The sequence below is a fragment of the Petaurus breviceps genome, unplaced genomic scaffold (genome assembly GCF_028583685.1).
Source record: "Petaurus breviceps papuanus isolate PSGF00001 unplaced genomic scaffold, PetGlider_PUasm1.0 182, whole genome shotgun sequence".
Lineage (NCBI taxonomy): Eukaryota > Metazoa > Chordata > Mammalia > Diprotodontia > Petauridae > Petaurus > Petaurus breviceps.
This window is the reverse complement of record NW_027185786.1, coordinates 5,321,694-5,336,996: the sequence shown is the minus strand read 5'-3', so window position 1 is coordinate 5,336,996 and position 15,303 is coordinate 5,321,694. Positions and strand designations below refer to the sequence as shown.

Sequence of the window (15,303 nt, the reverse complement as noted above, 5' to 3'; positions counted from 1 at the left end):
GAATCAGAATAGGGCACTGCAGCACCATGGGAGAGGGGGCAGACTGAGGAAGCACCCTAAATGTGAGGCCTCAGTCCAGCCCCTGAGTAGAAATGAGCCCTGGCCATCTTGGCGTTCTCCGCTACCTAGAACAGGAAGCCGAATGGCAGCCACAGGCTCTTGTGGAAGGAGCGACTCCTTGGCAGAGTTGGGTTTAGTGTGTGTCCAAGGACCTTGTCATGACGGTGTAGGTGATCATCTGTGGCCCTTCTCATGCTCAGTGTCTGCAGAAAGGCTCCAGGAGAGTGAGCCAGGGCCTCTGTGCCAGCCCATTGCAGAGCAGGAGGCAGGGTAGTCTTTCTATGAAGAACTCAGGAAGAGTTCTCTAATTAAACTTCAGGGTAGAAATGGGCCAATGGGAAGAGGCGGTAGAAACTGTGTTAGAAAAGATGGTTCAGGAGAAAGACCTGAATGAGACCAAAGACCTCACCCCCATACAGCAAGACAACTTTCTTTTTAATGAAGCATTAGCTACAGCTATGTTCAGCAGAATGTTAATATAACCAGGAGGTTTTCATTACAAAATGCTATTTGAGAGCTACTCCTCTAGCAGCCCACCTGACACAAATCCTCTTTTATCCTGAAATTTACCCTTCACAGCCAAAAGGGCTTCATCCTGAAAAATCTCCATAGCTTTGTCTTGTGGATTTCCTCCATTAAGGCTTCTTTCCCAGATTTTCTCCTTAACCAGTTAAGCATTCGGCAAGTGTTTATGAAGTCCCAGCAGCATGCTGCAAGGTGCTGAGGGAACAAAAACCAAAATGAAAGTCCCTGACCACAAAGTACTTCCGTTCCATCAAGGAAGACATTGTGTGTGGAAACAGCTGCACGGAAATTATAAGGCATATACTGGGGGGGGGCGGGAGCCATTAAGGTTCAAAGTAAAAAGCGAAAACTTGAACAGAATTTTGAAGGAAACAGAATGGTTTTGTTTGTTTAGTGGGGGTGGGAGGGTATATTCCAGACCTGGAGATGAGAGCTTGACTGCACCACAGAGTGTGTAAAGGGCAGTAACAGACTGGAAAAATGGATTGGGACAGGGTTGGTTGTGAAAGACTTGAAAAACTTATGTATGCTTCTGAAGGCAATAGGGAGCCATTGCAGTTTCCTGTGCAGGAGAGTGACTTGATTAGACCTTCACTCTAAGAATAGGACTTTGGCAGTTGTGTGGAGGATGGACTGGAGAGGAGAGAATCTTGAGGCAGGGAGACCTATTGGGAGAACATTGCACCAGTCTACGCTAGAGGTAACAGACCTTACAGGTGGCTATCCTGTGAGTAACGAAGCAGGTGGGGTGTAAATTACTGACTGTGGGAGCTGATTGGATAAGGAGAAATCTGAAGGTGGGTGATGGGGGTATGAAGGGAAGAGAACAGGTTCTGCTTTGGATGTGTTGGTTTTGAGATGCCTGCAGAATACCCAGGTGTTGTGTGGCAGGCACTTGGCGATGTGGAGAGAGATGAGGGCCAGATCTGTAGGTTGGGGAGCTGTCTACATTCTGTTGTTGTTCAGTCATGTCTATTCTTTGTGACCCCATCTGGGGTTTTCTTGGCACAGACACTGAAGTGCTTTGCCATTTCCTTCTCCAGCTCATTTTACAGATGAGGAGACTGAGGCAACAGGGTGAAGTGATTTCCTGGGGTCACACACAGATCTGAACTCAGCAAAATGAGTCCTCTTGATGCCAGCACTCTGTCCACTGTGGCACCTGATTGCCCATCTGCACCTGTGCACATGAGGAAAGGATCCCTTCCAGAGCCTGTGTGTGTGTGTGTGTGTGTGTGTGCGCGCGCGCATGCGCGTGTGTGTATGTGTGTGTGCGCGCGTGCGTGCGTGCGAGCATGCGCATACTCGTGTGCATGCACCTAGGTAGAAGGGGGAGAGGGAGACCAGGAGGACATTCCACCAGATGGGGAAAGAATGAAGAGGGCATTGTCAGAAGTGTCTGCGAGGAAGGAGTTTCAGCAGGGTCCAAAGCCACACACAGGTGAGTGGGAGGAGAAGAGAAGGCCAAGATCTAGCAGTGAAGAGATGCCTAGACTGTGGGATCAGGGGTTGAAGCAGTAAATGGAGTCAGCTTCTTCCCAGAATTTGTGAAAGGTGGAGGGATATGGGATGATAGTGTGAGGGGCTGATAAGTTAAAGGATTGGAGAGATTTGCTCTTGTTTGGAGCCGGCAGGTAGGGAGACAGGAAAGATGGGGGGGTGGCCCAGGTAGGAGAGTGATGGTTGCTGGATCCAGCTCCCAGAGGACACAGGAGGGACTTGGCAGAAGGATACAGAGAAGAATGTACGTTGTGGTCTTCTTAACTATGTCATTGATCAGGCTGGTTTCAGATCTTTCCATTCTTCCCGAGATTTAGACTGGACATTAGACAGGACCCCAGGTATTCCACAGGCTGACCCCCTCCCTTGACAGATGAGGTCACTGAGGTCCAGAGAAGGATGGGACTTGGCTGAGCTTCCCCTTTTGAGATATCCCCAAATGTCAGACCCCCACCCCCACCATGAAATGGTTGAGGTCATGTGTAGGCAAAAGCCCATGAGCTCTCTGTTCATCCTGTTTTACAGATTAGGCAATGGAGACAGAAAGTTTGCAGCTTGCCGCAGGGTGCACAGAAGCAGGGCTGCAGCTGGAGACCCAGTGCTTTCCAAGGGGAAGGCCTTTGGCAGGCTCTGGTGTCCAGTCATTCTCTGTACTGCTGGGATATTTACAGCCAAAGAGATTTGCAGCTTTACTAGGTGCTGACAATAGGTCTGAGAGTTGGGTGGATCCTTTGTGGCCCAGGATGGGCACAAGGCTTCAGGGCACTGCATGTGTAGTGAATACCCACTGCTCTTAATTCCCAAGCAGAGTACCCAGAAAGTTTCTGGGCCTCCAAGGTCTCTGAAGACCTGACCGTTGTCCTCATCCTTAATTTCTTTAACAGTTCTGGGGGGCAACAAGGCAGCCAACTAGTTTTCTAGGTTATTTGCCTCCTGCTCAAGTTTCTCATGTTGACATAGTCTTCATTTTCTGCCCAAGCCCCTGGGCAAGATTGTTGTAATAGCTGCTTTCTAGCAAAAGGGGGCTAAGCACCTCTTGAGCAGAGCAGACACTTTGGGCTGGCCTATGGCACGACATCTTGGCGTGGCTGCGTGGGGCACCACACTGGGCCTCTGGGGAGCTTCTAAGTCAGCATGGAAGTGCCAGCTGTCTATAGAAGCCTCACTAACTCTTGCCCTCCAGCAAAGGTAAGATACTAAAATGAGGAAGGCTGGCAGACTGGAGCCTAGGCAGAATTTCCATGACACCAATCTTTTTCATACCCTCTTCCACCTTCTACCTTTTCATTCTCCCATCGTCCAAGATTATGCACTCTTTCCCTGGCCTCATCAAAACTCCCATTTCTTTTTTCAATACACCTCAGCTCAGAAAGCAATCTGATGAAACCAATCTGCTATAAAATATGAGTGATGATGATTTTTTTTAGCCCTCCTGAGGATGTTTGCTTGTTAATCTAAATTGGTGTCGTTTTAGGTAGTATGGGGAAGACCTTAGAAGGGAGGGTTCCTTAAATCATGTGTACTTTCCTGGTTTACTCTTCACCCAGGCCCTAGGTAGGAAAAGAAATGATTGAGGCCTCCAATTCTTCTCTCTGGCCATGTACAGCTGAAGGCTAGAATTGGGCAGAATGGACCTGTTCTGAGGACTTTCTGAAGAAGCCTGGGTCCATAACTCAGGGGTATCTGAGCAGCAGGACTGCTTCAAGGTGAACCCACCACTGGGGTCTAGGAGTTTGCAGCAGTCTTGTATTGTCTGGATAGCTTATCCATCTGGCTTCCAGCCAGGAGCTGATTCCTTCACCCGTCCTCTCAGGGTGCACAGTCAGAGGATGTGCTTTCTGTCCCAGACACCTGGGTCTTCTGGGTTACAGAGAGAGACCCCATGAGAAGGAATCTCTAAGCAGCTTCCTGCTCCCTGTGTACCTCATCCCGCAGAGGCCCCTGGTGCTGCTTGGTTTGCCACTTTGACCTGCTCACTGTGGATGCCCAGTTGTCCATTCTACACATGGTGATGGATCAAGTCAATGTGATGTTTTATTTGGCTGCAGCACAAAATTCTTCACGTGTGCTCAGTCTTCATAATTTTGTTGCCTGTGTAACAATATTGTCTTAAAAAACTGAGAGATTCGTTGGAAGCTGGTGAAGGTGTTGAAGTCTTTATGGATGAGAAGCCCCACTGAATATACCCCATTGTGTGTGTGTGTGTGTCTGTCTGTCTGTCTGTCTGTCTGTCTGATGTGTGTTCTTCCAAGAATGGATCTTTTCTGGATCTCGAATAGATAATAGAAACAAACCCTGTGAATTCTTTTTTAAGCTCTTCTTCAGTGTGGCTATTTGATTAGGTGCTTAGAAACCCCTAGTTTTCCATGAGAGGCAGGCAAGCCATTATAATGAAAATGTAATTTTTCAATTGCGAATCATCTCTAAAAGTTCACCTGGGGACTTCTAAATTTGACTCAGTGACATAAAGGCAGCTATTAAAACAAAATGTGGGTCATTTTTTAATAATAGCACTTTTTTAAGACATACCCTAGATGATTATTATGAAGTGCTCAAAGCACTTTGGAAAAAAGAATGTCAAAAAATAACGAAATTGAAGTAGAAAGTGGACCTGACTGACAGGAGCATTCCTGCTCACACTCGGCACACTTTTAGCCAGGGCTACTACTGGAGCAGCCAGAGGGCAGGAAAGGGGCAGAAGACACCTGGACACTTTCCATGTTCTCCCTCCCCATGCCAGCATGCATTGTGGGATCATGGCCAGAGACCCTCCTGGCTAAGCTGTCAGTGAACCATGAGTGCCCCACCCAGTCAGACCATGCTCAGCTCATTGATGGGACTCATTCTCAGCGCTGTGAAGGGCACATTTAAGCACTCCCCTTGACCAGAGCCAATATAGAGGCCTTGTCTGAGCAGGTAGGCATCTCTCATGCTATCATGTGGTTGTTTTTCTTTACAGATCAAGGGCACCACTGGACACATACTTTCGGGTGAACAGAGTACAGCCACTGCAGTTAGCAGACCCGCCCAATCCTGACGATGATGATGACCCTGGCTCTGAGGACATCCATGTGTCGAGTGGCTCTGATACAGAAAGTAACAGTTCCACTGAGGATGAGGAGGTGGAAATCCAGGAAGAGGACCCAGACACTGTTGGGCTTGGAGGTGGGAGCTCTAGGATTGGGTTGGGGGGGCAACAGCCCATCTTTCTGAGATGGCCACCACGTGGACGGTGGCCCCTCTTGTGCTGAGATCTCAGCTGGCTTTCCATGTTACAGGAAGAGAGCCATATTAGACAATGCCAAACACACTCTTAATTTGACCTGAGGTACATGGCATTTGTGGCCCATTGACATAAGGGGATTCAGTTTTAGAGAGCTCAGAATGGATATGTTCATCCCCCCCATATTACATCAAGTCATTGTCTCTTCTGGGCTTCTGACTTATTTTTGTGTGTTAATATCAAAGTGTTGCTCAATAATTGGGGGTCCTAAGTGTCCATCCTTTTATTAATCAGCAAGTTTTTGTTCAGCACCTGTTAGGTGTGTAATGCAAACACAAAGAGTGAAGCCATCTCTACCCCTACATCCTACAGAGATGACATTCTAATGGGGAAGTCAAATCAGTATGTAAATATACATTCGTGAAGAAGAACCAGGAGTTTGGTACAAGGTGGTATGGGAAGATACTAGCAGCTATGGTCATTAGGCTTCCTGTTGAAGGGTATGGGCTGTGTCTGACTTTGGGACAGAGCTGGAGGAAGAAGGGAATGACAAGGATGCAGGCCAGGCAGGGCAAAACATGGAAGAAAGAGAACAAAGAGATCTCCCTGCACCCCAAAGCAGGATAGGGGAAGGAACGTCCAGTGAGGCTGTGGAGATGAGCGGGGGCCAGGTTGTGCTGAACAGGCCCAGAAGGCAAGAGGGAGCCAGGAACATTTATCGAGTTGAGCAGTTACATGATCTGGTCCAATACTAAGGACTCTGGCAGCTGTATTGAGGATGGACTAGAGTGGGGAGACACTCAGGGCCATAGTCTAGGCAGGAGGTCAGGAGGTCCTGAACTAAGGGAAGGGAAGGGTCGGATGCGGAACAGCCATCTGACAGGCTGTGTCAGTGATTTCTGTGCCCGCCTGCAGTTTCTGGAGAGGTTCCTGCAGAGGCTGTTCCAGAGGACCCTTCAACCCAGCAGGAAGCTGCTCCTGTTGCTGGCGCAGAGGCCCCCCTCAGACAGGTAACAGATCTGCTTGGTCTTTTCAAAAGAGCAAACAAGGAGGCCAGTGTGCTAAGCAGCCTAACCAACGCATGCCCGCACTTCTCTTCAGCATTCTCCACTGAAACCTGAACCGCTCCCCTCGCCAGCTGTGCCTGCCACAGACCCCTCAGAGGAGGAAGACGGGGACACTTGCGCCATCTGCTTTGAACAGTGGACCAGTGCGGGGGACCACCGGCTCTCTGCACTGCGGTGTGGGCACCTCTTTGGGTACAAGTGCATTTCCAAGTGGCTTAGAGGACAAGCTGGGAAATGTCCCCAGGTGCGTACCCTAGTTTCCTGGTACACAGGTGTAAAGTCTGCCTTCTTTGTTTTGGAGGAGAAGAGTCAGGGCCCCCCGTGCCTGCCAAACAGCAGCCTTGTGTGAAGGCAGTCTCCAGGAGACCCTGTGGGCACGTCCAAAGGTCATTCACACCTTGCCACCAACAAGGCAAGCCATTCTTTATTTCTGCTGTCTGATGAGCGAACCTTGTCTTCTGTCCTTGGCCTCCAGAGAAGTGGATAGTGGTCTTTGCTTCTTCTTATATTGACCTTGGGTCACACTTCCCACAGAAGCTACTTCAGAACTTGTCTTTCAGGTGGTCTTCCCTTATAGCCAGCAGGGAATTCTCTGTTGGGACTCCTTATCTCCTTTGCTCTGGGCTCTGAAGAAGAAAGTGGCCCTGCCCCTTAACACATACCCTTGATCCCATCCCCCCCATTTTCTTTCACAGATTGCAGCCTCAGTCATTGCCTCTGTGTGTTCAGTCTCTTCTTCTCTCCTGGTTCCTTCCCTACTGCCTACACACATTCTCAGGTCTCTCCTGTCATCCCTTCCAGCATTCTTCTTTCCTCCTAAGAAAGATTGTCTGTCCTTGATGCTTTCCTCAGCTTTATAACCACCCACTTCTCGTCCTCCCCTTGCAGTCTGGTTTTCGTTCTGACAGCCCTACCTTTCTAAAGGTTTCCAGTGATCTCAGTCACTAAAGCTGATGACCTTTTTTTGGTCCTCACACTCCTTGACCTATCCTCAGCTTTTCACACTATACAGAGGGCCTCCCCCACATCCCCCATTTCCTCCTTTCCTGGCTTTTAGGACACCGCTCTGCCATCTCTTCAGTCTTCTTTGTTGGGCCTCTCTCTGTCTCCTCCCTTTAAGTGTGGGGAACTTCCCAGGCTTTGACCTGGGACCACTTCTTTTCTCATTCTTGGTCATTTCATGCTATCTCATGGGTTTGACCATCCATATTGACATGTCCTGCCCTAACATTTTGTCCTGAACTCCAGGCCCACATTGCTGATTTCTGCTGGACCTCGACCTAAATGTCCTGTTGACTCCTCAAACTTGCAATGTCCAGGACTAAGTCTGTCTCTTTTTTCCCTAAATCCACACTCCTCCAAATGTCCAGACCCTCCCCCGCTGCCATCCTCCTATCGAGCCCAGCCAGAAGCCACCCAAAGCTCAGTCATCCTGGACCTCTCTCTCTCTCCCTTGTTTGTAGCAGGCGAAGAAATGTTGTTGAATGACCTGGATGTTTTTGCATCAGTTTAGACAAGTGGTTCTTCATTTGATTTGTGTCCCAGACCCCTGTGGCATGTGTATCCTTTCTCCCTATACTTTCAGTAAATGATAAAACGGAATACACAGGATTACAAAGGTAATCAGTTATAATGAAATAGTCATCAGGATGTTTTTAAAAGAAGTCAACAGACCCTAGGTCAAGGGCCCTTGTGTAGATTGTTTTCTTCTACAAATGCCATTGTCCACTGCCTCATCTTGGCCTGGGAGAGACCTTGGGCTCTTGGAAGCCAGGTTCTGCCAAACTGCAAAAAGCTTTAGGTGCCATTTCAGTGGTCACTACAATAAGACCAGCCAGCCTCACTCAGGACAGCCACTGTCATGCATTGGGGCATGGTGCCATCGCTTTGGAAGAATCACAGCTGTAAGACCCAGATGTGGGGGGTGGGATTGGGCTGTCAGATGTTCTGCCAATGGCTGGCATCCAAGAAGTAGAGGAAAAGATGTGGAAAGCATATTGACGACCCTGGAGTCAGGGAGATCTGGATTCAGAGCCATGTGACCCCAGACAAGGTAGCTTCCTCCTTGGTAAGGTGAAGGAGCTGGCCTGGGGTCCCTCTAAGGCCCCTTCCATTTCTGACCCTGAGATCCTGTGGGTACCTGAGGGTAAGCAGAGAAGAAGGTGGGGTAACAAATGGTCGACCTCAGTGCACAGAGCTTGGGAAGCAGAGAAGTCTCTGTGGTGCCCTGGGTAGAGCCTCTGTAGAGCTCAGTGGAAGTCATGAAGAGAGGGGCGACAGGGGGAGGCCGCCAGGGGAGTGGGTGATGACATCCTTCCCAAGCTTCACCAGCCCACGTGGCGCCACGTGTCCAGGGCCCCTGAGGTCACTGATGGAGGGGTTGCCTCGCCCTTAGATAGTGAAGTGCTGCTGTGGCTGCTGAAACATCAGGGCCTCAGACTCTGTGGTTTGGGTATGAATCCAGAGGGAGGAGTCCTCCTTTAACAACATTAATGCTTTTCCTTCATTCTCTTTAGTGCAACAAGAAAGCCAAACGCTCAGACATTGTGGTTCTCTATGCCCGAACCCTAAAAGCCCTGGATACCAGTGAACAGGAGCGCATGAAAAGGTAGAAGGAAGGGGTCTGCTTGTCATGTTCACCTTTGATTTCTTAGGAAACAAGTTGGCGCAGTGGGTAGCACTCTGAAGTCAGGAAGCCCTGAATTCAAGTCATCCCTCAGAGATTGACTTAGCTCTATGACCCCCCAGCAAAGTCACGTAATCTCAAAGCTCTTCCTCCACTGTTAAACGTGAGTCACAGCAGCACCTCCCTTCCCTTCTTGGGTTGTTGTGAGAATCAAAGAAATACCCCCTGTGGAGCTCTGCAGTCTGAAAGTGCCAAGTAAATGCCAGCTCTTGTCACTTTTGTTTTTAATGAGCTCCCGTGGGTTTAATGGTCACCTGTCTGGGGATTCAGCCCCCATCTCCAGGACCGCATTATCCGTTGGCCATCTCCATCAGAATGTCCTGGGGCGTCTCAAGCTCAGTAACCCAGACAGAGCAGAACTCCTAGTCCTCCCAGATCCCAGCCTTCCTCTGCACTGGGCCAGGGACACCAGCATCCTCTGCTCACCAGGTTCCCACCCCCAGACACACCCCTCCCCTCCATTGTCAAGTCTGAACAGCTGTAGTCACACAGCATCCATCACCGCTCTCCCCTTCTCTCCCCTCTTCTCCCTGCTTCTGGTCTCTTCTCAAGTCACAGTGCCTGGCACTACATAAATGTTAGGTACTATGTAAGTGTTAGTGGTTATTGTTATATATCTCAAATCTGCCAAATTGGTATTCCCAAAATACCTCTCTGAACATGCCACTCCCTGGCTCAGGCGTCATCCGTAGCTGCATGTTGCCTCTAGGATAAAATGCAAGCAGAATCGTAGAGTTTGAGGGTTGGAAGGGGCCGAAGTGGCCAAATGGTCCGACCCAGACCAAAGGGAAATCCCCACTCCAACATGACCCACAAGTGTGGCCATCCAGCTTTGCTTGAAGAGTATCCCGGGACCTCCTGAAAGTGCTGTTGCTACTGGGGTGGAGAAGATTTTCCCTTTTGTGGAGTTTATAGTTTTAATCTGGCATTGGAAGCCCTCTATGACCTTCCTACCCCCTTGCCCACCTTTCCAGGCTTGTATTATACTAGTCGTCCTCACGCTGCCTGTTCCATCCCCTGCTGCCATGCCTTTGCCCACCCCGTGCCGCCTGCGTGGAGTCAGTCATCTGTGTACGTGTTGTATGCCCCGCAATAGAATGTAAGCTCTAGGGGCGGCTAGGGGGCATAGTGAGTAAAGCGCCAGCCCTGGAGTCAGGAGGACCCAAGTTCGGTTTCGGCCTCAGACACTTAGCACCCACCCACACACACAAAAAAAAAAACTAGCCATGTAACCTTGGGCAAGTTATTTAACCCCAATTGCCTTCCAAAAGGCAAAAATAAATAAAAGAATGTAAGCTCTGTGAGGGCAGGGATTCTTTCCTTTTGTTCCTGTACCTTCCCCCACCTGCCCGTAGCACAAAAGAGGAATTTAAGGATTTTTTTAGTTGAATCCACATTATGATTTCTGCATCCTGATCTTGGTCTTAATGGGATAAATTAGAGGTGGGTGGGTGTGTATCAGGACTCAGAAGTCACTGTGTGGGTGAATCTCTGTGATTCCTATTCTGTGCTTTGCCCGGGTGGGGAGGGTATGAGGACACCTGGGCTGCTCTAGTGGACAATTCAGCATGCACACAGATAAGCATACTCCTCACCGAAGCCCTGGGGGAAGTTGGCCTGTTCCTCATGGCTGCCATTTCCTGCTTCCTCCTGAATGCCCTGAACACCACCTGGCCCCAGACTGGGGGATGGGGGGGGGCACAGCTCTGTGGAGTGCCCTCCTGCTTCACTGCCTTGTGAGCTCAGCTGTTGTGTCAGAACTGTGGTGCTGCTGAGCATGATGCTTGAATTCTAAAATACCAGGAAAGGACACAGAAAGTGATACTGTATATGCTCTCCTCTTATCTAATAGTAGGTGCAGGGACTGGCCTTGGGGAAGGCAGGTTTTCTGTGGAGAGGTGGGGAATTTGATGTGCAGTCACGTTCTGTCATCTTGACGGTTTGTTTGGCTGTTCTTTAAGGGAGGGCTCTAGGAGGGATGGTATATATTACCATATATATATTAGTAAGCATTGATTAAACACCTACTGTGTGCCAGACACTTTGCTGAGTGTTACTGATAGAAACACAAAGAATGGGTCATTCCAACTTACATTCTAATGGGGGAAACTTATGTATAGAAATATTGACAGAATAATTACAAAGAGAACAAATACAAAATTAGTGTGGTGTGGTCAAATTCAAGAGTTCGAGAGGGAGGACATTGGCAAAGTAGGAGATGATGCTGGAGCAGCATTGGGTAGGAAGAGAGGGATTCTGGGAGAAGGAGCATATTCCCTGGGTCACGGTGTACAGGAGCAGGAAGGGCTGAGGTCCCACAGAGGGAGTTCTTGTGTAAGGGAGTGACCAGGTTAGTTCTGCACTCGAGCATTTGGCCGCTGTTTGGAGGGCAGGTGGAGTGGGAAAAGACTTGGGGTAGGGAGACCATGGAGAAGAGCCTGGCAGCAGTCCAGTTGAAAGGGAATGAATGGCAGTGGCATGAACAGAGAGGAGTCAGATGCAAGAAATGTTGTGGGGGTAGTGACAGCAAGACTTAGCAGCTGAGCAGATGTGGGAGATGAAGGGGAGTGAGGCAGTGAGGATAATCAGAGCTTAGAAATCTGGGAAATGTGGGAGGGGGGTCCCTCGACTGGTGAGTTTGAGGAAAAGCCAGTGAGCTCTTTTTTGGGGCGTGGTGACTTAGAGATGTCTTCAGGAAATCGATTTCAAAATGTCTCATTGGACTAGAGATGACTGATTTCTAGGAGACATCTGCTTAGAGATAGTAATTAAACCCATGGGAGCTAATGAGAAAGAGAAAAGAGCCCAGGACAGAGACCTGGGGCACACCCTCAGTGAGTGGGTGTGACACAGATTGTGAACCAGCAGTGGAGACCCGAGGTAGTCAGACAGATGGGAGGAAAGTCAGGAAGCATCACAAAAACCCAGAGTCAGCAGTATCAGCAGCAGCAGAGAGGTAAAAGTGTGAGGGCTGAGAAAACAATCCAATTTTGTTTTGGAAAGATCAAAAGTAGCTTTGGAGAGAGCAGTTTCAGGGGAGTGAGGAATTTGGGAACCAGCTTGCAGAGGGTTAAGGAATGAATAAGGGGAGAAGAAATGCCTAGGTGGCTTTGCCTAGGAGTTTGGCCGAGAGAGAGAGAAGACATGTAGGATAGTTGGTTTAAGGGCATGGAAGGATATACTGATGCTTTTTTAAAGGATCAGAGAGGTGTGTACATATTTGAAGGCAGTAGAAAAGGAACCAGTTGATAGGAGGAAGCTGAAGATTATAGAGGGGAGTGACTAAGGAGGGAAAGACTAATGGAAAACCAATGAAATCAAACAACTTTTAGAAATAGGCCTGGTAGGCCAGGGAGGAAAATCCTTTTTTGCAGCCACAGCATGGGCATGTGAATATCTGTTTTAAGAGTTGTGCTATGGCGGGGGGGGGGTGTCATGTGTAGAAGGAATGCCTTCTTAACGGTTTCTTGGTGCTGGCTTCTCCCTTTGCAGTTCCTTGCTCAAGGAGCAGATGCTGAGGAAGGAGGCGGAATTAGAATCTGCCCAGTGCCGCCTCCAGCTTCAGGTCCTGTCAGATGAATGTAACAAGCTTCGAAGTCATGTCCAGGTATGTATCTTACCCCGTTAATCCACAGCGTTTTTGGAATGAGAATGAAACAGGAATCTTTTGAGTAGTTGTAGATAGTCTTCAGCTTAACAAGCATTTATGAAGTGCCAGAAATGCTAGATGCTAGGTGTCTGGACCCCAAAACCCGTCCCCATCTTCAAAGAGTTTACAGTCTATTGAGGGAGGACAGGTACATAAATTAAACAAATACAAAGTAATGGGGGGGGGGGGCTATGAATCAATAAGCATTTATTAAGCATTTACTGTATGCCAGACACTGGGAGACCAACAACTAGGAAAACCAGAAAAGCCTTGTGAAGGGAAAAAGTAAGAGTTTCCAAGAGGTGGTGGTAGAGAGGGAAGATATTCCTGGCATGTCAAGGGGGCCACTGTCTGTGCAAAGACAAGGAGGTGGAAGATGAGAGGACGACAGGTAAGCTGATGTAGCTGAACGTGAGGGGAATTTATACAGAATCAGCCTCTTGATGGAGGCTGGCTCTGGATAGCTAAGCTTTCAGTGACAGAAATGCAGAGCAGCAGAAGCTGCTAAGGCTTCCTGGTCAGGGGAGTAACATGGTCAGACCTGGGCTTTAGGAGTAAAGTTTGGCAGGTACCTGGAGGCTGGATGGAAACGGTGAGCGGGGCAAGAAGCAGCTGCATACAGAATCCAGAGGGAGCCCATGGTGGAGATAGGACGGCCTGTGTGATAGGTCTGGAGGCAGAATTGGCTGCATTCCTGGGTTACCAGGCTTCAGAGCCTCATCCTCTGACTCCAAAGCAGCAATGCTGAATTGGAACCAGATCCTCTTTGGCCTAACCAGAAGAATCAACCACAGCTGGAACATTTATACTCAGACCTGGGTGCCATAATTTAGGAAGGACATGGATGAGCTATCCAGAGGAGGGCCACCGAAATGGTGAAGGGGTCATTGGGTGCTGATAGGCATCTCATGGGCATCAGAGGTTGTTTCAAGAAATAAATATAGCTAAAAATATAGTAAAATGTTACATTTTAGAACCTCTCTTTTTAGAAATAGCTAATGATTTTACCAATTTTATTGACCCTTTGTTTAATTGAATTTTTATTTGTGCTTTCAATTCTATTTACTTTTAATTTTGATAATTTCCTCTTATGACTGTTTTGGGTTTATTAACTTGACTTTCGTATTTTGTTAGGTTTTGGGTTTTGGGTTTGTTTTTTGTTTTTTTTTGCTTTTTGGGGGCAGTTGGGGTTAAGTGACTTGCCTAAGGTCACATGGCTAATTAAGTGTTAAGTGTCTGAGGCTGGATTTGAACTCAGGTCCTCCTGACTCCAGGGCAGGTACTCTCACTGCAACACCTAGCTGCCCCTATTAACTTGATTTTCTAATTTTTTTTAGCTGTACCTGTTAACTAATTTTCACTTTTTCCCTTATTAATTTGTGTTCATGGATATGAATTGCCTCTGAGGATTGTTGTAGGGACATGCCATAAACTCTGTAATTGACAGATTGAAAATACCTTTCATGTATTCCTTTACTGTTTGTATGACTTGGTTTCCATTGTACTTCCACTGAAGACTCATCAGAGTTTGGTTGCTTAACAAATGTGATTCGGGGTGATGAGAAATCAGAAACGTGGTGTGTTCCCAAACTTAGCTAGAAGGGCCCTCTGAGCTCTTCCGTCGGAGTCAGACTCCAGAGCCGTGACGCTTGTCTGTTGGGTCGTACAGATCAGATCCGTCAGAGGGGATCCTGTGACGGCCTAGACTTGGGTATGACAGAGCCAGAGCCCAGCTGAAGAGGATCCCCTTTGCTTCAGCAGCAGCTGATTCAGGCCAGCTTTCAGTGCAACAAAGGGATTGAAATACTGCACATGGAGTTTGTCTTTCACAGATTGTGTCCTGTATGTCTACTGGAAGTTTAGTGTGGTCAACTCCAGAGTGGTCTTCATGCGTTTTTGTGGTTGACTCCTCAGGAACTGAAGGTTCTCGTGGCTCAGCATGGGTCCAGTCCTGGTCAACCGGGCAGCTCCCAGGCATGTTTCCAGAACTGCCTGCCCTTCAGCCAGAACCAGCACAAGTACCAGTTTCAGAAGGCCTTCACAGTGTCACAGGAAGGGAGGTGCCGCATCATGGCGTACTCTGACTCCCTGAGCTGCCTGGTGGTGTCCCAGCCTTCTCCTCAGGCCACCTTCCTTCCTGGTAAGCAGCCTGGAACCTTGGGCGTCGTGGTCTTTCCCTCACACACTGGCTCCCCTTCCCTCATCTGCTCCATTCAACACTCTCTTGTGCCGTAGAAAAAGTAGCCAAGGTAGCCAGCCAACATTGCATGTGAAGCAGCGGCCCCAAGCCTCCTGAGAGAACCAAGATTGCTCAGTGCTTGTGCAGTCTGGCTTGTTTCACTCTGCCATCGTTCATTCCAGTCCTCCTGTGCTTTAGGGAACGACTAGTCCGTCCTTTTCACCCAGTGCATACTTAGTCCATATACCATAATCATTCAGCCATTCCCCAGTTCGGAGATAGAGATGGCATTGTCATTTGAGCAGGCATCTACTATGTGCCAGGCACCGCACTGTGCTTTGGGGACACAAGTACGAAGAATCAAATGATCCCTACTTGCAGTGAGTGGTCCTCCTAACAAGGGAGATAACAAGT

General features: G+C 48.6%; 1 protein-coding gene across 1 annotated transcript in view; it reads left to right on the top strand.

Annotated features, from left to right (window-relative positions):
• Positions 1 to 15,303, top strand: part of RFWD3 (ring finger and WD repeat domain 3) — a 46,920-nt gene that overhangs the window by 9,445 nt on the left and 22,172 nt on the right. Inside the window, exons 3-8 of the mRNA XM_069087662.1 lie at positions 5,045 to 5,250; positions 6,224 to 6,318; positions 6,410 to 6,619; positions 8,892 to 8,983; positions 12,554 to 12,668; positions 14,625 to 14,850. Coding sequence (XP_068943763.1) covers positions 5,045 to 5,250; positions 6,224 to 6,318; positions 6,410 to 6,619; positions 8,892 to 8,983; positions 12,554 to 12,668; positions 14,625 to 14,850 — 944 coding nt within the window. The remainder of the gene's footprint in view (positions 1 to 5,044; positions 5,251 to 6,223; positions 6,319 to 6,409; positions 6,620 to 8,891; positions 8,984 to 12,553; positions 12,669 to 14,624; positions 14,851 to 15,303) is intronic.